Source organism: Oncorhynchus masou, chromosome 25, assembly GCF_036934945.1.
Source record: "Oncorhynchus masou masou isolate Uvic2021 chromosome 25, UVic_Omas_1.1, whole genome shotgun sequence".
NCBI lineage: Eukaryota > Metazoa > Chordata > Actinopteri > Salmoniformes > Salmonidae > Oncorhynchus > Oncorhynchus masou.
In genome coordinates, this window is record NC_088236.1 from 48,933,839 (window position 1) to 48,956,761 (window position 22,923).

Consider the following 22,923-nt stretch of genomic DNA (forward strand, 5'->3'; position numbering starts at 1 on the left):
TCCTTGATGATCTTTATGGCCTTCCTGTTTCATCGGGTGGTGTAGGTGTCCTGGAGGGCAGGTAGTTTGCCCCCGGTGATACGTTGTGCAGACCTCACTACCCTCTGGAGAGACTTACGGTTGTGAGCGGAGCAGTTTCCGTACCAGGCGGTGATACAGCCCGACAGGATGCTGTCGATTGTGCATCTGTAGAAGTCTGTGAGTGTTTTTGGTGACAAGCCGAATTTCTTCAGCCTCCTGAGGTTGAAGAGGTGCTGCTGCACCTTCTTCACGATGCTGTCTGTGTGGGTGGACCAATTCAGTTTGTCTGTGATGTGTACGCCGAGGAACTTAAAACTTACTACCCTCTCCACTACTGTCCCATGGATGTGGATATTTAGCAATCTTATGGTTTGGGGGTAGAAGCTGTTCAGGCTTCTATTGATTCCAGAATTGGTGCATTGGTACTGCTTGCCATGTGGGAGCAAAGAGATATGTCTATGACTTGGGTTGCTGGAGTCTAACTATTTTTAGGGCCTTGCTCTGACACCGCCTGGTATAGAGTTCCTGGATGCCAGGGAGCTCGGCCCTAGTTATGTACAGTCACTTGTCTTGTATCAAAATAAAAATGGCTGAAATCGAGGAGCCATGTGCAGTCATACAGATACAGAAGCAAGGCAGTAGATCTATTTATAACTCACACTGAGTTGGCGCCTCAGAGCAACACTTGATCTCTCTGCAGACAACTCTTCACCATATCAGTAATCACGTCCCTGCTACATGGAAAGGGGGAATTGTCAGGTTTTGCTAATTTGATATCAAAATGCCTGTAAATCAGACCAGATCCAGGATGAGAGATCAGAATGACCCGATCAACAGACTGGAGTTTATTTCACTGAACCAGCCTCTCAGAAATAGCAACGAAGCACGGGGGACATTAAGACGGCATGGTTCACTGAAACGCCAGCCAAGCCAACAGCAGCAGCAGCAGCAGCAACCTCAAAATGTGCAGCAGGAGCCACTTGAAAATAACACTGAGGACCGCAGAGAATCTGTTAAACTTCCAGAAGAGGATTGCATACAACTCAACCCCTCGTTTAAGGCCATTGCAATGAACTCTCTTTTGGCGATTGATATATGCATGTCCAAAAGGCTTGGGGTTTGCGCATATTCTCACTCCTCATGGGGCAGTGTGCGCTCCATGGTCAACCTGCTTGCAATCACTGGTCATGGCATCCCTTGGATTGTTGGCACAATTATATGTCTCACCAGAAGCAACACAATGGCAGGACAAGAAGTTCTGGTCAATTTGCTTCTTGGTAAGTGATTTAATTTTTTGATTTACCTTTTCGTCATCAAATGTGGCAGACTCAAATCATTCAAGCATAAGGGACACTTCTTCACAGTGTTTTTTTCTGACTGAATTTTGTTTTTGTTTCCACCACTCTTCCACCACTCAACACTGTTGTCTGTGCATTTAATTCCATCCCTTATGTACAGCTTATTCAAATCAAATTATATGTGCCACATGCAATGAATACAACTGGTGTAGACTTCCCAACGATGTTCAAAATAAAATAGTAGCATGAGGAATACAAAAATTACACAAGAATGGAGCTACCTGTACCATATCATTGTGCAGAGGTATTTCAGGTCGATATGTACATAGGGCTGTTGCGGTGACTGTATTACCGCCACACCAGCGGTCACGAGTCATGAAGGCAGTCAAATTCCATGTGACCGTTTAGTCACAGTAATTAGGCTTCCCCAAGCTATGATGCTGCTGCTGGTCATTAGTAGCCTAACAAACTTGCTAACTGCCTGGTACTCAGCAACCTATTGTCCCTCTAATCACTCTGACATCAATGCAAATGTATTCTAAAATCTAATCAAACACTTCATGAGAGTCCATGTGCTCATGTTGCACAACATTTCTATAGCCTATGCAATTGCCGGAGAAAACAGAGTGATGGCCCCTAATAAATGACGAGGATCCCATCAGCTTTCTATAGGCTAGGCCTACTATATTTATTTGAAAATAAACTAAAAGGAAAAGCATCCTCCATTCGCTATTTGAATGTGTAGATGACATGCATCTTTTCCCGCTGCCCCTGTTTCAATATAGGTGCATGATTATGGTCCATTCTAAATCAAAACAAATTTCATAGATATATTTTTTAGTATATGTTAAGACAATATTATGTCAAGAATAGTCTGATGGGTGACAATATTATCACTTGTGAATTTTTATATTATCACTTGTGAATGATGCCCAGTATAAAAAACGATTCCTTTTGTTGTTGTTGACTTTTTTGAATCATAGTCGCACACCTCGTGTAGCCTAGCCAATGGGCATATATGTTGTAATAAGGTTTGTATCACAACTAAAGTGGTCAAATAACTTCAAGTTAAACACAATCTGCCTTTACAAGGGGTGTAGAGCCTAACTGGCATACAAGTTGGGGGAGGATCATTTTCAGCATAAAAATGCACCTTTATAATAGAAGATTTACATGAATAATTTAATTTGCGGTCACTTTTGATAATGCTGTTTTCTGCTAATGGAACATTCACTCTTGTAGCCTGCAACCATGTGCACATTGCTGTGCTTATAATGTCAAGAAATAATATTTTATACTATGGGGGATAGTAAATTGACACAGGCAAGTGCTTTTGCTGTTTGTTAGGCCTACTCATCTTGTTGGCTGACGAAAAGTAAATCTGGACAGTTCTTCCAATATCTTCATTTTGCACCTTGGAATTGCATAAAGACGCATGCAGTTGTGTCCCCAATGTGTCTGTCTTCACTTATAGCCTGTGAGAAAGACCCGATCACCTGATGGAGCGCGCAGCGCTCAGAGAAGGGCACGAACGGCCACTAACCACAAAAGGCATGGATTTTTTTTGCGTGCATAACGGCCACAAATATTCTAGGCATTACCAAGTGCATGTCAAATTGTGAATGAGTGACTGATGTAGTGTGTACAGTCTGCACAAAAAAACGAAGCAGAGCTCATGCCTTTCAAGCGACTTTTTTCAAATCATCTGTAACGGCTTTCCTCCAACTCCTCCTCTGACGAAGAGGTAGAACAAGGATCGGACCAAAATGCAACGTGGTTCGTTCGATACATCTTTAATAAAGAAGAACACAAACAATACAAAACAACAAACGTCGAAAACCGAAACAGCCCTGACTGGTGCAACAAACACAGAGACAGGAACAATCACCCACAAACACACAGTGAACCCCAGGCTACCTAAATATGGTTCCCAATCAGAGACAACGATAATCACCTGACTCTGATTGAGAACCGCCTCAGGCAGCCATAGACTAATCTATACACCCCACACAACCCCAAGACGAAACACACTACAAATAAACCCATGTCACACCCTGGCCTGACCCAATACATGAAGATAACATAATAAATATAGACCAGGGCATGACAGAACCCCCTCACCCCCAAGGTACGGACTCCCGGACGCACAACAAAAATAATAGGGAGGGTCCGGGTGGGCGTCTGTCCATGGTGGCAGCTCCGGCTCGGGACGTGGAACCCACTCTATGAATGTCTTAGTCCCCCCTCCTTGCTTCCTAGGATTGTCCACCCTCGCCGACGACCATGGCCTAGTAGTCCTCACCCAGAACCCCACTGGACTGAGGGGCAGCCTGGGACAGAGGGGCAGCTCGGGACAGAGGGGCAGCTCGGGACAGAGGGGCAGCTCGGGACAGAGGAAGCCCAGTACTGAGAGGAAGCCCAACACTGAGAGGAAGCCCAGCACTGAGAGGAAGCCCAGCACTAAGAGGAAGCCCAGCCAGGGAGTTGAATCCGGCAGATCCTGGCTGGCTGGCGGTTCTGGCAGATCCTGGCTGACTGCCGGTTCTGGCAGATCCTGGCTGACTGGCGGATCTGGAAGAGTCTGGTTGACCGGCAGGCAGATCTGGAAGAGTCTGGTTGACCGGCAGATCTGGAAGAGTCTGGCTGACCGGCAGATCTGGAAGAGTCTGGCTGACCGGCAGATCTGGAAGAGTCTGGCTGACCGGCAGATCTGGAAGAGTCTGGCTGACTGGCGGATCCTGGCAGACTGACGGCTCTGGCTGCTTCACGCTGACTGGCAGCTCTGGCTGCTTCACGCAGACTGGCGGCTCTGGCTGCTCCATGCTGATTGACCGCTCTGGCTGCTCCATGCAGACTAACAGCTCTGACAGCTCCTTGCAGACTGGCAGCTCCTTGCAGACTGGCAGCTCCTTGCAGACTGGCAGCTCCATGCAGACTGGCAGCTCCATGCAGACTGGCTGCTCCATGCAGACTGGCAGCTCTGGCTGCTCCATGCAGACTGGCAGCTCTGGCTGCTCCATGCAGACTGGCAGCTCTGGCTGCTCCATGCAGACTGGCAGCTCTGGCTGCTCCATGCAGACTGGCAGCTCTGGCTGCTCCATGCAGACTGACAGCTCTGACTGCTCCATGCAGACTGGCAGCTCTGGCTGCGCTAAACGGGCAGGAGACTCCGGCAACGCTGTAGAGGCGGAAGGCTCTGGCAGCGCAAAACAGGCGGGAGGCTCCAGCAGCACAGGAGAGGAGGAAGGCTCCGGCAGCGCTGGAGAGGCGAGGCGCACAGTAGGTCTGATGCGTGGTGCTGGCACTGGTGGTACTGGGCCGAGGACACGCACAGGAAGCCTGGTGCGGGGAGCTGCCACCGGTGGGCTGGGGTGTGGAGGCGGTACTGGGTAGACCGGACCGTGCAGGCGCACTGGAGCTCTTGAGCACCGAGCCTGCCCAACCTTACCTGGTTGAATACTCCCGGTCGCTTTGCCAGTGTGGCATGGTGGAATAGCCCGCACTGGGTTATGCAGGCGAAACGGGGATACCGAGCGTAAGGCTGGTGCCATGTAAGCAGGCCCAAGGAGACGCACTGGGGACCAGATGCGTAGAGCCGGCTTCATGGCATTTGGCTCGACGCTCAATCTAGCCCGGCCGATACGCGGAGCTGGAATAGAACGCACCGGGCTATGCACCCGCACAGAAGACACCGTGCGCACCACAGCATAACACGGTGCCTGCCCGGTCTCTCTAACCCCCCGGTAAGCACAGGGAGTTTGCGCAGGTCTCCTATCTGGCGTAGCCATACTCCCTGTTAGCCCCCCCAAGACATTTTTGGGGCTGACTCTCGGGCTTCCAACCGCGTCGCCGCGCTGCCTCTTCATACCAGCGCCTCTCCGCTTTCACCACCTACAGTTCTTCCTTGGGACGGCGATATTCTCCAGGCTGTGCCCAGGGTCCTTTTCCGTCCAATATCTCCTCCCAAGTTAAGAAGTCCTGTGATCGCTGTTGCTGCCTTTGTTGCTTCTCCTATGGCTCCTGCCCGTTGACACGTTGCTTGGTCCGTTTGTGGTGGGTGATTCTGTAACGGCTTTCCTCCAACTCCTCCTCTGACGAAGAGGTAGAACAAGGATCGGACCAAAATGCAACGTGGTTCGTTCGATACATCTTTAATAAAGAAGAACACGAACAATACAAAACAACAAACTTCGAAAATCGAAACAGCCCTGACTGATGCAACAAACACCGAGACAGGAACAATCACCCACAAACACACAGTGAAACCCAGGCTACCTAAATATGGTTCCCAATCAGAGACAGCGATAATCACCTGACTCTGATTGAGAACCGCCTCAGGCAGCCATAGGCTAATCTATACACCCCACACAACCCCAAGACGAAACACACTACAAATAATCCCATGTCACACCCTGGCCTGACCCAATACATGAAGATAACATAATAAATATAGACCAGGGCGTGACATCATCATTAGAGTGGCATCATGCAGCCTTACAATGTATCGGAACATGTAGCCCAACATTTGTAGAACAACTAAAGTGACATTAATAACTCTAAATTAAGCATATAGGAATATATAAACTACTGTTCAAAAGTTTGGGGTCACTTAGAAATGATCTTGTTTTTGAAAGAAAAGCTATTTTTTGTCCATTAAAATAACATCAAATTGATCAGAAATACAGTGTAGACATTGCTAATGTTATAAATGACTAATGTAGCTGGAAATGGCTGATTTTTTATGGATTATCTACATAAGTGTACAAAGGCCCATTATCAGCAACTCCAGGATGCTGGCCTTCTAGGCAGAGTTGCAAAGAAAAAGCCATATCTCAGACTGGCTATTAAAAAGAAAAGATTAAGCTGGGCAAAATTATAGAGACACTGGACAGAGGAACTCTGCCTAGAAAGCCAGCACCCCAGAGTCGCCTCTTCACTGTTGACATTGAGACTGGTGTTTTGCAGGTACTATTTAATTAAGCTGCCAGTTGAGGACTTCTGTGAGGCGTCTGTTTCTCAAACTAGACACTCTAATGTATTTGTCCTCTTGCTCAGTTGTGCATCGGGGCCTCCCACTCCTCTTTCTATTCTGGATAGAGCCAGTTTGCGCTGTTCTTCAGTTTGCGCGAGATCTTCAGTTTCTTGGCAATTTCTCACATGGAAAACCCTTCATTTCTCAGAACAAGTATAGACTGACGAATTTCAAAAGAAAGTTCATTTTGAGCCTGTAATTGAACCCACAAATGCTGATGCTCCAGATACTCAACTAGTCTAAAGAAGGACAGTTTTATTGTTCTTTAATAAGAACAACAGTTTTCAGCTGTGCTAATATAATTGCAAAAGGGTTTTCTAATGATCAATTAGCCTTTTAAAGTGATAAACGTGGATTAGCTAGCCCAACGTGCCATTGGAACACAGGGGATGGTTGCTGATAATGGGCCTCTACGCCTATGTCGATATTCCATAAAAATCTGCCATTTCAGCTACAAGTCATTTACAACATTATCATGAACAATGCCTACACTGTATTTCGGATCAATTTGATGTTATTTCATTGGACAAAAATGTGCTTTTTAAAAAAAAAACAAGGACATTTCTAAGTGACCCCAAACTTTTGAATGATGGTGTATTTCTTTGTTTAATAACCTCTCAACACAGATAGCCACATGTGCGCACTCCCTCAAATCATTTGGAGAAAATATCCTTTCTATTTTATTTTGCTTTGATCAATTGTATTCTTCATACTATAAAATAATGCCACGGAATTCTAAGAAAATCTTATGTGCTAAATTAACTAGTGTACCCTCAGCCATTTGGCATAGCCAGATCAGGACCTAACATAAGGACAACTCAGAGTATGCTATTCTGTTCTTCTTAAATAGACTAGATTTTCTTCATATCATGCATCTTTAGACCTGTTTAAAATAAATATTTATTGTGAAGTTGTAGACTATATTACATGGATTCATTATACCTTTTTAAATGTTTCAAAGGTCTGCATCAATGGCTTGTAGGCTGTGTGTATAAGCCAGGAGATGCTAAATGTGTTTATGTTAATTAATGGTCAATTAATGGGAGACTGACAGATATTTCCTTGACATTCACCGGCTGATGAAATTTCGTGACCGCCATAGCCCTATATGTAAATTAAGTTAGGGTAAAGTGACTAGGTGTCAGGATAGATAATCATAAGAGTAAAATAAAGAACAGAGTAGCAGCAGGAAATGAAGAGTAAAAGTGTGAGTGTGCCTGTGTGTGTGTGTAATGTTTATGTACTGTATGTGTTTTTGTGTTGTTTCGGTGTGTGCATATGTGCGTATTTAGTGTATGTGAATGTGTGTGGGTTTTTTTTGTGGGAGTGTCAATGTTGTGTGTGTGTGTGAGTGAGTGTGTATATGGTGTGTGTACAAAATATTTGGAACACCTTCCTAATATTGAGTTGCACCCCACTTTGCCCTCAGAACAGCCTTAATTCTTCAGGGCATGGACTCTACAAGGTGTCGAAAGCGTTCCACAGGGATACTGGCCCATGTTGTCTTCAATGCTTTCCACAGTTGTGTCAAGTTGGCTGGATGTCCTTTGGGTGGTGGACCATTCCTGATACACACAGGAAACTGTTGAGTGTGAGAAACCCCGCTGTTGTTGCAGTTCTTGACACACTCAAACCGGTGCACCTAGTGCCATACCCTGTTCAAAGGCACTTTAATGTTTTGTCTTGCCCTCTGAATGGCACACACACACTATGTCCTATCAGGGAGATGGAGTTGACAGTTATGATTGTGACCATGGTGATGTCAATATTGTGTGTTTTAAATCTATCAAAAGTAGAGAACTTTACAGACCTGAGTGGTCTTGTGGCACTACATGTAATTAGGACATGAAGAAGGGGTTCTTATGCTGTAACTGACCCTGCTCATTCCTGAATAATGTGTTGACCAAATCTCTGTATACATGTTTATGTAATTACATAATTATTATTTAAATTCACCGAAGGCTATTGCAAGACACTACATAACATCCTTTTCCAGTTAATATTCATTATTGTCAGTTCTTTCATTTTAAACACTTTTTTGTGCAGAGTTTGAAATTGGGCTCCTCTGCTCAGGACAAAGGCATTTCCGCGCATAGAGCCAACATGGAAATGAATAATATAGAAAACATTCTACAATTCCCCAAATAAATATTTATCCTTATGAAATTGCCCTTGGTGTTTTCAACTATAAAAGTTAAATTTCCGTCGGTCAAGAATCCCTGCTAGCAATTTTCCGACTGTCTCAAAATACAGTGCCTTCGTGAAGTAGTCATGAAGTAGTCTGAATTCAAAATTGATTACATAGGTTTTACAATACCCCATAATTACAGAAAAATCTTATGTACATAAGTATTCCCACCCCTGAGTCAATACATTTTAGATTCACCTTTGGCAACTATTACAGCTGTGAGACGTTCTGGGTAAGTCTCTATTGTACATGGATTGTACAATATTTGCACATTATTCTTAAATAAATTATTCAAGCTCTGTCCAGTTGGTTGTTGATCATTGCTAGACAACCATTTATGTTTTGCCATAGATTTTCAAGACGATTTACATAAAAACTGTAACTAGGGTACTCCGGAACATTCAATGTCATCTTGGTAAGCATTTCCAGTGAATATTTGGCCTTGTGTTTTAGATAATTGTCCTGCTGAAAGGTGAATTTTTCTCCCAGTGTCTGTTGAAAAACAATCTGAAACAGGTCTTCCTCTAGGCCTGTGCTTAGGTCTATTCCTTATTTTTTACCCTAAAAAAACCTCCCTAGTCCTTGCCGATGAGAAGCATACCCATAACATGATGCAAACAACACCATGCTTGAATATATGCAGGGTGGTACTCAGTGATGTATTGTGTTGGGTTTGCCCCAAACATAACACTTTGTATTCAGGACATAAAGTTAATTTCTTTGCCACGTTTTTTGCAGTTTTACTTAAGTACTTTATTGCCAACAGGATGCATGCTTTGGAATATTTTCATTCTGTGCAGGCTTCCTTCTTTTCACACTGTCATTTAGGTTAGTATTGTGGTTGTATTGTTTTTTGTGTTGTTGATTCAGCGTCAGTTGTCTCCTATCACAGCCATTAAACTCTGTAACTGTTTTAAAGTCACAATTAGCCTCATGGTGAAATCCCTGAGCTGTTTCCTTCCTCTCTGGCAACTTAGTTAAGAAGCACACCTGTGTTTTTGTCGTGACTGGGTGTATTGATACACCATCTCAATTTAATCAATTTTAAATTAAGGCTGTAACACAACAAAATGTGTAACTGATCAAACTGGTTCATTATAATATGATACAAACAGATTATAAACAGTTCATGGATACTGACAAGGTTTATAATGGATTATGAGATCATCAAAAAGGGATAGTTCAGCAAAATTACCAAATTTCATTTTGGTTTAGCAGTCTAGCAGCCTATGGACAAGGTAAGACAGCAATTCACGCTTTGGTTTTGTTACCTGGCCACTATCTGCAATGCTATTTTTTGGGGCATTTTTGTAGGCTAGGCTAGATGGGCTGGAATCTACAAACAGGGACAGATTTGGTGCATGCCAACTTTAAAAACAAGTGGTTGGCACTGGTAAAACTTGTACAGGTCCTAACTCAGATACACATGCTGTATTTACCCTACTGTCTATCATCTAGGTCTAGGATGTTTTCTGTTAATCCGTAACACCATTTCCTCTCCCTCCTCAGCGCTTTTACTGGATGTAATGACCGTCGCCGGTATGCAGAAACTCGTGAAGCGCAAAGGACCCTGGGAGATGACACCTGGCCTCTTTGATTACATAGCGATGGACATTTACTCTTTCCCAGCATCACATGCAAGCCGAGCTGCCATGGTATCCAAGTTCCTTTTGTCACACTTAGTGCTCGCTGTCCCTCTGCGCATCTTACTGGTGCTGTGGGCTTTCCTGGCCGGCGTGTCCCGCATCCTTCTTGGCCGCCACCACCTGACAGATGTGGGATTTGGTTTTGCATTGGGCTATCTCCATTTCAATCTAGTTGAAATGGTGTGGCTGCCCTCCAACACTTGCCAGACTTTAATCTCCATCGGGAAACTCAGTTGGATCCCCTTCTAATGACAATATCAGCATTTTAGGCAACCCACAAAAGCTTGACATCCTCCTATCCCTCAGTCCCTATTTTTGTTAATTTCTTCTGTCACAACCACTCACTGGCCCTCATGTCATTTTAAATAGAAGTCTATGAAGACATAATGTATGTTAATCACATTTACCCCTAGATAATAAGGTTATTTTCAGCTTTGACTGAATTTCTTTCTCCAGTGTAAATGCAGTATGCAAGGAAATGAATGCATCCTTGTGACACATTTCCGATGCCTTTCTGACTAGGGTTGATTTATTACATTTTGATCCGCAATTTTTAGTTTTGTCAACATTTATGACAATTCATTTTTCTTATAAAAAAACATGTTTTTAACACTCATTCTCTGGACCTGAAATTGTATGTATTTAAAAATGGCAAGTATCAGTAAAACAATCATAAGTTATCAGGGATTTTGTGAAAGACACACTTTTACATGACTCACTATCAGATATTTTGTGTACAGTATGCACGAGAAGATACAGCTAACTGCCAAAGTTAACACATGAGTAAATGAGGGATGCAAAGTATATTGATAGCAGTTAAAAAACAATTAACATCCCATCATGCTTATGGTCATGTATGAAATGCCCAGTTGCCCATTACTTTGGCTACCATGGAAAGATGAAGAGATCTCAGTTACTTTGAAAGAGGGGTCTCAAAAGAGCATTATCAGGCCCAAAAATCTTTTTTTTTCTCTCACTACTTTCAGCAACTACTTTCTGCAATCCATATTTAGCCTTACAACTAAGTGTTTTACCATTTTATTTTAAGGACATTTAGGGCTACAAGTAGAATGATTTGACATGAACAGTTGCGTTCATGATTTGTATTGACAAATGTCAATTTAAAAAATTGTCTGCCAAACAAAAACATGACAAAATTAATTTCTGAGAATGCTGTAAGTACAGAAATTGTTTGCTCAGTGGGAAATGAATATCCAAGCTATTGTGTGGCTTGTGAGCATCATATACAGTTGAAGTCAGAAGTTTACATACACTTAGGTTGGAGTCATTAAAACGTGTTTATCAACCACTACACACATTTCTTGTTAACAAACTATAGTTTTGGCAAGTCGGCTAAGACATCTACTTTGTGCATGACACAAGTAATTTTTCCAAGAATTGTTTACAGACAGATTATTTCACTTATAATTCACTGTATCACAATTCCAGTGGGTCAGAAGTTTACATACACTAAGTTGACTGTGAATTTAAACAGCTTGGAAAATTCCAGAAAATGATGTCATGACTTTAGAAGCTTCTGATAGGCAATTTACATAATTTGAGGTGTACCAGGGTAGCGGCAGGGTAGCCTGGTCGGTAGAGCGTTGGACTAGTAACTGGAAGGTTGCAAGTTCAAACCCCCGAGCTGACAAGGTACAAATCTGTCGTTCTGCCCCTGAACAGGCAGTTAACCCACTGTTCCTAGGCCGTCATTGAAAATAAGAATTTGTTCTTAACTGACTTGCCTAGTTAAATAAAGGTAAAATAAAAAAACCTGTGGATGTATTTCAAGGCTTACCTTCAAACTCAGTGCCTCTTTACTTGACATCATGGTAAAATCAGGAAATCCTTAAAGACCTCAGAAAAAATACCTCCATAAGACTGGTTCATCCTTAAGAGCAATTTCAAAATGCCTGAAGGTACCACATTCATTTGTACAAACAATAGTACGCAGGTATAAACACCATGGGACCACACAGCCGTCATACTTCTCAGGAAGGAGATGTGTCCTGTCTCCTAGAGATGAATGTACTTTGGTGCAAAAAGTGCAAATCAAAGGACAGCAAGGACCTCGTGAAGATGTCGGAGAAAACAGGTACAAATGTATCTATAATCCACAGTAAAACGAGTCCTATATCGACATAACCTGAAAGGCCATTTAGCAAGGAAGAAGCCACTTCTCCAAAACCGCCATAAAAAAGCCAGACTATGGTTAGCAACTGCACATGGGGACAAAGATGGTACTTTTTGGAGAAATCTGGTCTCTCTGGTCTAATGAAACAAAAATAGAACTGTTTGGCCATAATGACCATCATTATGTTTGGAGGTTAAAGGGTGAGGCTTGCAAGCCGAAGAACACCATCCCAACCATGAAGCACAGGGATGGCAGCATCATGCTTTGGAGGTGCTTTGCTGCAGGAGGGACTGGTGCACTTCACAAAAATAGGTGGCATCATGAGGAGAAAAAAATGATGTGGATGTATTGAAGCAATATCTCAAGACATCAATAAAGCTTGGTTGCAAATTGGTCTTCCAAATGGACAACGACCCCAAGCATACTTCCAAAGTTGTGGAAAAATGGCTTTAGGACAAACAAAGTCAAGGTATTGGAGTGGCCATCACAAAGCCCTGACCTCGATCTTGTAGACAATGTGTTGGCAAAACTGAAAAAGAATGTGCGAGCAAGGAGGACTAAAATCCTGACTCAATTACACCAGCTTTGTCAGGAAGAATGGGCCAAAATTCACCCAACTTATTGTGGGAAGCTTGTGGAAGGCTACCTGAAACGTTTGACCCAAGTGAAACAATTTAAAGTCAATGCTACCAAATACTAATTGAGTGTATGTAAACTTCTGACCCACTGGGAATGTGATGAAATAAATAAAAGCAGAAATAAATCATTATCTCTACTATAATTCTGACATTTCACATTCTTAAAATAAAGTGGTGATTCTAACTGACCTAAAACAGGGAAATTTTACACAGATTAAATGTCAGGAATTGTGAAAAACAGATGCTGTTCTAATTGCCTAAGATGCTATTTTTACATGAATGGAAATACATGTTTCTACATTTTCTTTACAATTATTTCAGCAGCACACTTTATATTGTGTTTAATTTGTGGGTTTTGCCTTAAATATTGTCAGTTTCAAAATGTGTTAGCGGTAGCTTCCTTATATATTCAGAACAAAATATTTCTATGCAGTAATTTTTTTCATGCCACCACATAATGAAACTGCTGTCCTTTGTAAGACAGACTACAGTTACTGGTTAAAACAAAAGTTAAGATTGAAATTAGATTTTTCACTAGATAAACATTTTGGATAAGTAAGGTGTGGGACAGGTTTTCGTAATAATAAAGCATTCAGTAATTAAGCATTAACTGAACATATTGGTTTGAATTCAGATGGATGAAATTCTACTGGGTTAGGTTTGGTTTATTCTATTAGAAAGTGGGTAATTTATCTTTGAACAATGAAATGTTACCAACAACCTTTTCATGTATTTTCTGATCTTGAATAGTGTATACATGCATGCGTCTATGTATTGGCATATCCATTAAACATAAATTATATCCTCAATTGATTTGCTGAAATGTGTGACATTTTGTATGGATGAGAACATAAGGGACAGTGCCCTCGAGATGCAGGTGCATTCTCATTTTACAGAGATGTGCTCTATCTAGGACACCTTTAACAATACCCTCCTCTGCACCATACAGTAGCTGTACACTTTGTCTACATGGCAAATAATTGTTGTATGTGCCTGAACCAAACACAATTTTAATATGTGAATTAAACTATTTATGCAATGGTATTCATCAACATAGTAATGTAATGCAATATTATGGACCTTTATCCCGTATATACACTACATAGCCAAAAGTATGTGGAGACCTGCTCGTCGAACTTCTCATTCCAAAATCATGGGAATTCATATGGAGTTGTTCCCCCTTTACTAACAGCCTCTGCTCTTCTGGGAAGGCTTTCCACTAGATCAAGGCTCTCCAACCCTGTTCCTGGAGAGCTACTGTACCATCCTGTAGGTTTTCACTCCAACCCTAATCTAGTACACCTGATTCTAATAATAGGCTGGTTGATAAACTGAACCAGGTTAGTTACAACTGGGGTTGGAGCGAAAACATAAGGTAGGTAGGAAGGTAGCTCTCCAGAAACAGGGTTCGACAGCCGTGCACTAGATGTTGGAACATTGCTGTGGGGACTTGCTTCCATTCAGCCTCAAGAGCATTAGTGAGTTCAGGCACGGGCTCCCAGTTGACATTCCAATTTATCCCAAAGGTGGTCAATGGGGTTGAGATCAGGACTCTGTGAAGGCCAGTCAAGTTCTTCCACAACAATCTCAACAAACCATTTCTGTGTGGACCTCACTTTGTGCATGGGGGTATTGTCATGATGAAACAGGAAACTGTTACCACAAAGTTGGAAGTACAGAATTGTCTAGAATGTATGCTGTAGTGATCTCTCTTCAAGTAGCCTTACCCTAACCATGAAAAACATTATTCCTCCACCAAATTTTACAGTTGGCACTATGCAATGCAGGAAGTGATTTTCTGGCATCCGCCAAACCTTGATTAGTTTGTCGGACTGCCAGATGGTGATTCATCAAATTTTTATGCGCTATGCGCTTCAGCACTCGGCTGTTCCGTTCTGTGAGCTTGTGTGGCCCACAGCTTCCCAATAACAGCACTTACAGTACAGTTGACCGGGGCAGCTGTAGCAGGACAGAATTTTGACGAACTGACTTGTGCCATGTTGAAAGTCACTGAGCTCTTCAGTACGGGCCATTCTACTGCCACCAATGTTTGTCTTTGGAGATTGAATAGCTGTGTGCTCGATTTTATACACATGTCAGCAATGGGTGTGGCTGAAATAGCTGATTCCACAACTTTGAAGGGGTGTCCACATACATTTGTTTGTGGCCATGTAACGTATTTGTGTGTGTCAGCAAGAGAGATGGAGAGTGGGAGCGAGAGCGAGAGACGTCAGTGCATTTTTCTTATGCCTGTCATGTGATCTTAGTTTGACAGTTGCAATGGTTAAGTGTCTTGTTTGGCAATTAAAATGGCCGTCAGGGGAATTTTGTTGTTGCTGCAGCAGAGGTAGTCTGTGTTTCACAGTAGGTGACACTAACACAAGGTTGATGTTGTGCTGCCTCTCCTGTCTGGTCTCATAGACTAAAGGTAACAAAGTAACTGTAAATCCAGGACACTCAAATTAGTATGATATGTTACGTTTGGTATGGTTATATAAGACATAAGGTAAGGAAAATACGAAGGTAGGGTGGTTGGTCAGGGGCAATGGGTAGGTGTATAAACACAAATATTTTGCAACCCAAAAGTTGTGTGTTCAAATCTCATCACAAACAACTTTAGCAACATTGCAAGTACTTTTTACTTTTCAACTACATTGCAACTACTTAGCATGTTAACTAACCCTTCTCCTAACCCTAACCTTAACCCCTTGCCTAGCTAATGTTAGACACCTTGCTAATGTTAGCCACAACAATTTGGAATTTGTAACATATCACACGTTTTGCAAATATGTAATATATTGTAGAAATTGCAATTCTTAACATATTGTAAGAATTGTAATTCATATGAAATATATGATGGAAATCCACAAATTAATACTTACCATATACAAATTTGCATTTTCCGGATAAACATTTACTATGTTACGTCTACCCCGGAGTCCGAGTTGCTCCTGACAGACTGAGGCACATAAAGCAGCTGCCTTTGTCAGTCAAACCACCACCACCACCATCACTCCCCCTCCTTCTTATCATGATGGTAATCCAGTAACTTTACTGGAGCTCAAGTCTGACTCAGCACGCTATAAATACCTGCCTGAGCTCAGACATTCACATCTCTGGACAAGCATGCCTCATCGTTTTAACATCAAACTTTTCCTTACACCCCACCCTGGCAAATGCATTCGTCACATGGTCACTGTTGTGGCAGTACACTGTAAGACTTTTCTGTAATTTCAATCGTAAAACACTGTAGAAAGCACAGTAAAATAGCGGAAATGTGTTTTACAGAATAAATTATGATGCATTGTGGGAAAATGTGAAAAGAATCCCTGACTCATTAACATATCTTAATGTAGGCCTTGCAAGAGGCTATATTTGTTGTGCCCATGAGTGAGAAGGCTGTACACCACAGAATACAATAATATACTGTATCAAAACCTTATGTACAACACTAGTGGATGCATGGTATTGTTGTTTCTGAGTCATTAACATATTTGAGGTGTGTCTTGTAAGAGGCTATATTTGTTGCACCCTTTAGTGAGAATGCGGTACGATTTAATTTTACAACAAATTAATTTATGGAAGGGACAGATCAGAGTGGTAGTGTGAAACCTGTAATGGTTGAGTGGCTAGCAATGTCCTTTTGATCTGTTTTGTCTTGTAGTTACTGTCAGGTTTAGAAGCCTTTGTTAAGGCCTAAAGTGCAAGTGCTATGTCGGCTGTGCTGTGTATGCTGTAATATGTAATTAAATATTCACTATTAGCAATCATACTGTATTGATATTTTGCGGTATATTTACTGCAGCATACTGTAAATTATGGTGTACTGTGGAAAAATATTGTGGGAGGGGTAAGAATTGCTGTCTCATTTTCACGACTTCCGCCAAAGTTGGTCCCTCTCCATGTTCGGACAGCGTTCGGCGGGCGACATCACCGACCTTCTAGCTATCGCCGATGGACTTTTAATTTTTCCATTGGTTTTGTCTTGTCTTCCATCACACCTGGGTCCAATTCCATCAATTACATGTTGTGTATTTAACACTCTGTTTCCCACTATGTCCTTGTCCATAATTGTTTGTTGTAGTGCTTGTGCAAGGTATGCTGGTATTGACTGGGTTTTGTTTGACCTATTTATTGTATTATTCTGTTGACGGTGATTTATGGTTATTAAAACCTGTTGCGACTCTAGGGGCAGTATTTTAATTTTTTGAAAAAAAAAACGTTCCTGTTTTAAACGGGATATTTTGTCAGGACAAGATGCTAGAATATGCATATAATTGACAGCTTGGGATAGAAAACACTCTAACGTTTCCAAAACTGTAAAGATATTGTCTGTGAGTATAACAGGACTGATGTTGCAGGCGAAAGCATGAGAAAAATCCAATCCGGAAGTGCCCCATATTTTGAAAGCGGGACCATCACCGGAGAGGGACCATCACCAAAATGGCATTCTGAAATCAACACAAAAAATGGCATCACCATAGTCTCCAGACTGTGCCGAGTTCAACGAGACGCCCCGCTTGACCGTAGCTCGCTCTGAGTGCAGCGACCGTGAAAAAAAGTAGGCCCAAAATGAAGCCTGGCCCTAAATGTCATTTGCTTTTGGGTGACAGTGAGAGAACCGTTAGGGTGAGAAGCACAATTCGACCTCAGGTACGATCCTGAGGTTCTCCCGATCTGTGCAAGCCTAACCTTGACCGTGTGGCATTAACCCTTCACAGTTAAAAGAAGGTGTTTTACATTGACTTCTCTCCCCATAGGAATACATTGCCTGCTCCTCTAAAGTCAACCTAAAGCCTATGTGGGTTATGAATGCCTTATGAACCTGTCTTCGATGACAGTCCATCAGGACACTATGAGGTCTACCTGTGTCGATTCTAAGCTTCCTCGACCAACCCGAAGTGGTAAAATTCACCCAAAAGGTATTTTAATGCACATAACCTGCAAATGTGAAAATGACTGCATTCAACCCTGTGTAGATCAGTCAATTCTTAACTTAAAGACTTAAAACTCAGGATCCAGTAAGAGGCTACCTCATTCAAGACATGTGTTTACCTATAGCTTCCTGTGCCAACCGGAAGTGCCTTTAATTGGGTCACACTGTCTGTTTTGAAGGGTTAGAAAAGTCACATCTCTCCAAAACTTCATATGTGTGACTAGGTAACCCTCTTGAACTGTAAATTAGTCATTTCTCCCAACAGATCTCAAAGAAAAGCTCACTCACACACACACAGGAAGGATGGAGTGACAAAGTGCGGTGCTTAAAGACACAGAGAGCAGGCGATAGCATTAACATAATCCCTAGGCTGTGCCGAGTTCAACAAGATATCCCGCTTGACCGTAGCTCGCTCGGTCTAAGCGCAGCGACCATTAGAATAGTAGGCCCAAAATGAGGCCTGCCCCACAATGTCATTTGCTTTTGGGTGACAGTGAGAGAACCGTTAGGGTGAGAAGCACAAATCGACCTCAGGTACGTTCCTAAGGACCTCCCGATCTGTGCAAGACTAACCTTGACTGTGTGGCATTAAAAGAAGGTGTTTACTTCAAAGAGTTTGCATTGACTTCTCCCCATAGGAATACATTGACTGCACCCCTAAATTCAACCTGAAGCCTATATGGGTTATGAATGCTGTATGAACCTGTCTTCGGTAAGAATGCATCAGGCCACTATGAGGTCTACCTGTGTTGATTCTAAGCTTCCTGGACCAACCGGAAGTGGTTAAAATCACCCTAAAAGTGTATATCCATACCCTGCGTGCAGTTTGATAGACATAGTGCATTCAACCCTGTGTAAATCAGTCAGTTCTTAACGTAAGGACTTAAAGCTCAGGATTCTGTAAAAGCATACCACGATGAGAATATGTGTTGACTTATAGCTTCCTGTGCCAACCGGAAGTGCCATAATTGGTGTCTCAGGGGCTGTTTCGAGGGGTTAAAAAAGTCAGATCTTTCCAAAACTGCATATGTGTGATTAGGCAACTCGGGATGGCTGGGCAGTGATTCTGGTTCCTCTTCATCGCTCGTTAGGGTTGATTTCAGAATGTCGCTTTGGTGATGGTACCTCACTGTTTAAACATATTGCAAATTGACAAGAGTCACCAGCAAGTCACCGTCTATCAGTCAAATAGATATCATTCTGACACCAAACTGATACAAACTGACACCAAACCCACTTTTTCCAACTCATTTAGTTGCCATCTATCACATACTTCAGAGTTGGCCCAAAATTCACAACGCCTTCGGTTCAAACCATAAAAAAAAATTAAAACACGTAGTTACGTTCCAGCTGCCGGTCCAGTTCAGATGTCATGTGTAGCTCTAGCTGAGGCGACCCCGAATCCCACGTTTCGGCTCGATAGGTCATTTGGTGTCCAAGCAAAACCCCAATTGGTGCTGAAAACCCACTTTTTTCCATGACTTGCTATGGGGTCCTTGAATGAGCTATCGGACAGAAACGTTGGGTTCCGTCTCTATGGGCCGAGACGGTCGCAATGCACCTAGTCTTGCGACTCTGGGACATTTCTAAATGTCGTCATTTTCGTGATGCAAAAAATGAATTGAAGTCATTGCAAATGTACGAGGCTGTTTCTCGGTCCGAGAACCTAGAGCCACGTAACTCACCACGCACTATCGACCTGAGGTCTAGAACAGGATTCTAAAGTTTCGGAACTCTAGGTCTGACGGTTCTTTAAAAGTTCCAACAAGGTTAACTAATGCAGGCAGTGTATGTCTCTACGCACCCCAATTTGTCCCTCCTTCCAAGTTGTGTGTGTGTGTGATTTAGTTTTCCTTTGAAATTTTATGGGAAAATTACTGATTTACAGTTCATCAATCCTCAAGGTGTTTTTTCACATATCTCTTCATTGATATGCAGTTGCTCGACTATGCATATAATTGATAGCTTTGGAAAGAAAACACTCTGACGTTTCCAGAACTGCAAAGATATTCTCTGTGGGTGCCCTAGAACGGGAGTTACAGGCAAAACCAAGATGAAACAGCATCCAGGAAACAAGCAGGATTTTTGAGGCTCCGTTTTCCATTGTCTCCTTATATGGCTGTGAATGCGAGAGGAATGAGCCTGCCCTTTCTGTCGTTTCCCCAAGGTGTCTGCAGCATTGTGACGTATTTGTAGGCATATCATTGGAAGATTGACCATAAGAGACTACATTTTCCAGGTGTCCGCCCGGTGTCCTCCGTCGAAATTGGTGCGTCTTTTTCAACTGCTGGTATTTTTCCATGCGATTCTGAGGGGAAAGCAGGCTTCCACGAACTGCATATCAATGAAGAGATATGTGAAAAAACACCTTGAGGATTGATTCCAAACAACGTTTGCCATGTTTTGGTCGATATTATGGAGTTAATTCGGAAAAAGTTTGACGTTTTGGTGACTGAATTTTCGGTTCGTTTCGGTAGCCAAATGTGATGTACAAAACGGAGCGATTTCTCCTACACAAAGATTCTTTCAGGAAAAACTGAACATTTGCTATGTAACTGAGAGTCTCCTCATTGAAAACATCCGAAGTTCTTCAAAGGTAAATGATTTTATTTATTTGGTTATCTGGTTTTTGTGAAAATGTTGCGTGCTAAATGCTACTCAAAATGCTAAGCTAGCTTAGCATACTCTTACACAAATTAGTGATTTGCTATGGTTCAAAAGCATATTTTGAAAATCTGAGATGACAGTGTTGTTAAGAAAAGGCTAAGCTTGAGAGCAGGCTCATTATTTTCATTTTATTTGCGATTTTCAGAAATCGTTAACGTTGCGTTATGCTAATGAGCCTGAGGCTTTATTCACGATCCCGGATCCGGGATGGGGAGTATCAAGAGGTTTTAACAGTCTGATGGCCTTGAGATAGAAGCTGTTTTTCAGTCTCTCGGTCCCAGCTTTGATGCACCTGTACTGACCTCGCCTTCTGGATGATAGCGGGGTGAACAGGCAGTGGCTCGGGTGGTTGATGTCCTTGATGATCTTTATGGCCTTCCTGTAACATCGGGTGGTGTAGGTGTCCTGGAGGGCAGGTAGTTTGCCCCCGGTGATGCGTTCTGCAGACCTCACTACCCTCTGGAGAGCCTTACGGTTGAGGGCGGAGCAGTTGCTGTACCAGGCAGTGATACAGCCCGCCAGAATGCTCTCGATTGTGCATCTGTAGAAGTTTGTGAGTGCTTTTGGTGACAAGCCGAATTTTTTCAGCCTCCTGAGGTTGAAGAGGCGCTGCTGCGCCTTCTTCACGATGCTGTCTGTGTGAGTGGACCAATTCAGTTTGTCTGTGACGTGTATGCCGAGGAACTTAAAACTTGCTACTCTCTCCACTACTGTTCCATCGATGTGGATAGGGGGGTGTTCCCTCTGCTGTTTCCTGAAGTCCAAATCATCTCCTCCTCCCTGTAGGCCATCTCGTCGTTGTTGGTAATCAAGCCTACCACTGTTGTGTCGTCCGCAAACTTGATGATTGAGTTGGAGGCGTGCGTGGCCACGCCTCCAAGTACAGGAGAGGGCTCAGAACGCACCCTTGTGGGGCCCCAGTGTTGAGGATCAGTGGGGAGGAGATGTTGTTACCTACCCTCACCACCTGGGGGCGGCCCGTCAGGAAGTCCAGTACCCAGTTGCACAGGGCGGGGTCGAGACCCAGGGTCTCGAGCTTGATGACGAGCTTGGAGGGTACTATGGTGTTAAATGCCGAGCTGTAGTCGATGAACAGCATTCTCACATAGGTAGTCCTCTTGTCCAGATGGGTTAGGGCAGTGTACAGTGTGGTTGAGATTGCATCGTCTGTGGACCTATTTGAGCGGTAAGCAAATTGGAGTGGGTCTAGGGTGTCAGGTAGGGTGGAGGTGATATGGTCCTTGACTAGTCTCTCAAAGCACTTCATGATGACGGAAGTGAGTGCTACGGGGCGGTAGTCGTTTAGCTCAGTTACCTTAGCTTTCTTGGGAACAGGAACAATGGTGGCCCTCATGTTTACTACGGTATGTATTGTAGACTGCACAGTAGCCTAATAAATAAATAAACATATTTTGTTAATTAAGTAATGATGAAAAATACTCTTTAAAAATGCTGATGTTGATTTAGTTATGGATCCATCGCTAATTACATAAATAGTGAAACAAAGTTGCTAATGAAGGCAAACAATTTAGAATCCTCCAATTCTGTAGCCTACTTCCGATGTCACGTTGTACAGCGCCATAGAAACCCTGAGGGTTTAGTTTTTTGTTTTTCTCTGAATAGAAACACCGTAATATTAATCAAATTAAGTCAAGTTTCTTAAAATCAATCCCATATACTATGTTATTACGAAAACGTTTTAAATTGTCTAGTAACGCCAATATGGAATACTATCAAATGCTTCTCAAAGCAAACTAGCAATAACTTGCAGTAACAGAAAAAATATCTGAGAATTAAATGACATGCCACAGAATCCTGCGGCAGCATGCAAGGTGTGTCGTCTGCAAGCTTGATGATTGAGTTGGAGGCGTGCTTGGCCACACAGTCATGGGTGAACAGGGTGTACAGGAGAGGATTGAGCATGCACCTTTGTGGGGCCCCAGTGTTGAGGATCAGCGAAGTGGAGGTGTTGTGTCCTACCTTCACCACCTGGGGGTGGCCCGTCAGGAAGTCCAGGACCCAGTTGCACTGGGCGGTGATCAGACCCAGGGCCTCGAGCTTAATGATGAGCTTGGAGGGTACTATGGTGTTGAATGCTGAGCTATAGTTGATGAACATTATTTGGTAAGCAAATTGAAGTGGGTCTAGGGTGACAGGTAAGGTAGAGGTGACATGATCCTTGATTAACCCCTCAAAGCACTTCATGGTAACATTTAGTGAAGTTACCTTTGCTTTCTTGGGTACAGGAACAATGTTGGACATATTGAAGCATGTGGGAACAGCAGACTGGGATAGGGAGAGATTGAATATGTTCTGTAAACACACCAGCCAGCTTGTCTGGGAATGCTCTGCAAGGATTAACA

At 42.9% G+C, this 22,923-nt stretch overlaps 1 protein-coding gene across 1 annotated transcript; it reads left to right on the forward strand.

Annotated features, from left to right (window-relative positions):
• The first annotated feature begins 731 nt into the window (after positions 1-731).
• On the forward strand, positions 732-10,690 carry LOC135513585 (inactive phospholipid phosphatase 7-like). Its single transcript, XM_064936471.1, has 2 exons — positions 732-1,298; positions 10,049-10,690. Exons 1-2 carry the CDS (start codon positions 803-805, stop codon positions 10,432-10,434), a joined length of 882 nt encoding a protein of 293 aa, XP_064792543.1. The 5' UTR covers positions 732-802; the 3' UTR covers positions 10,435-10,690.
• Positions 10,691-22,923: the final 12,233 nt, after the last annotated feature.

Coding starts and splice junctions, on each gene's coding strand:
- LOC135513585 (XM_064936471.1), top strand. CDS start 803: ATGCCTGTAAATCAGACCAGATCCAGGATGAGAGATCAGAATGACCCG. Junction 1,299..10,048: donor TCTGGTCAATTTGCTTCTTG/GTAAGTGATTTA, acceptor CTCCCTCCTCAG/CGCTTTTACTGGATGTAATG.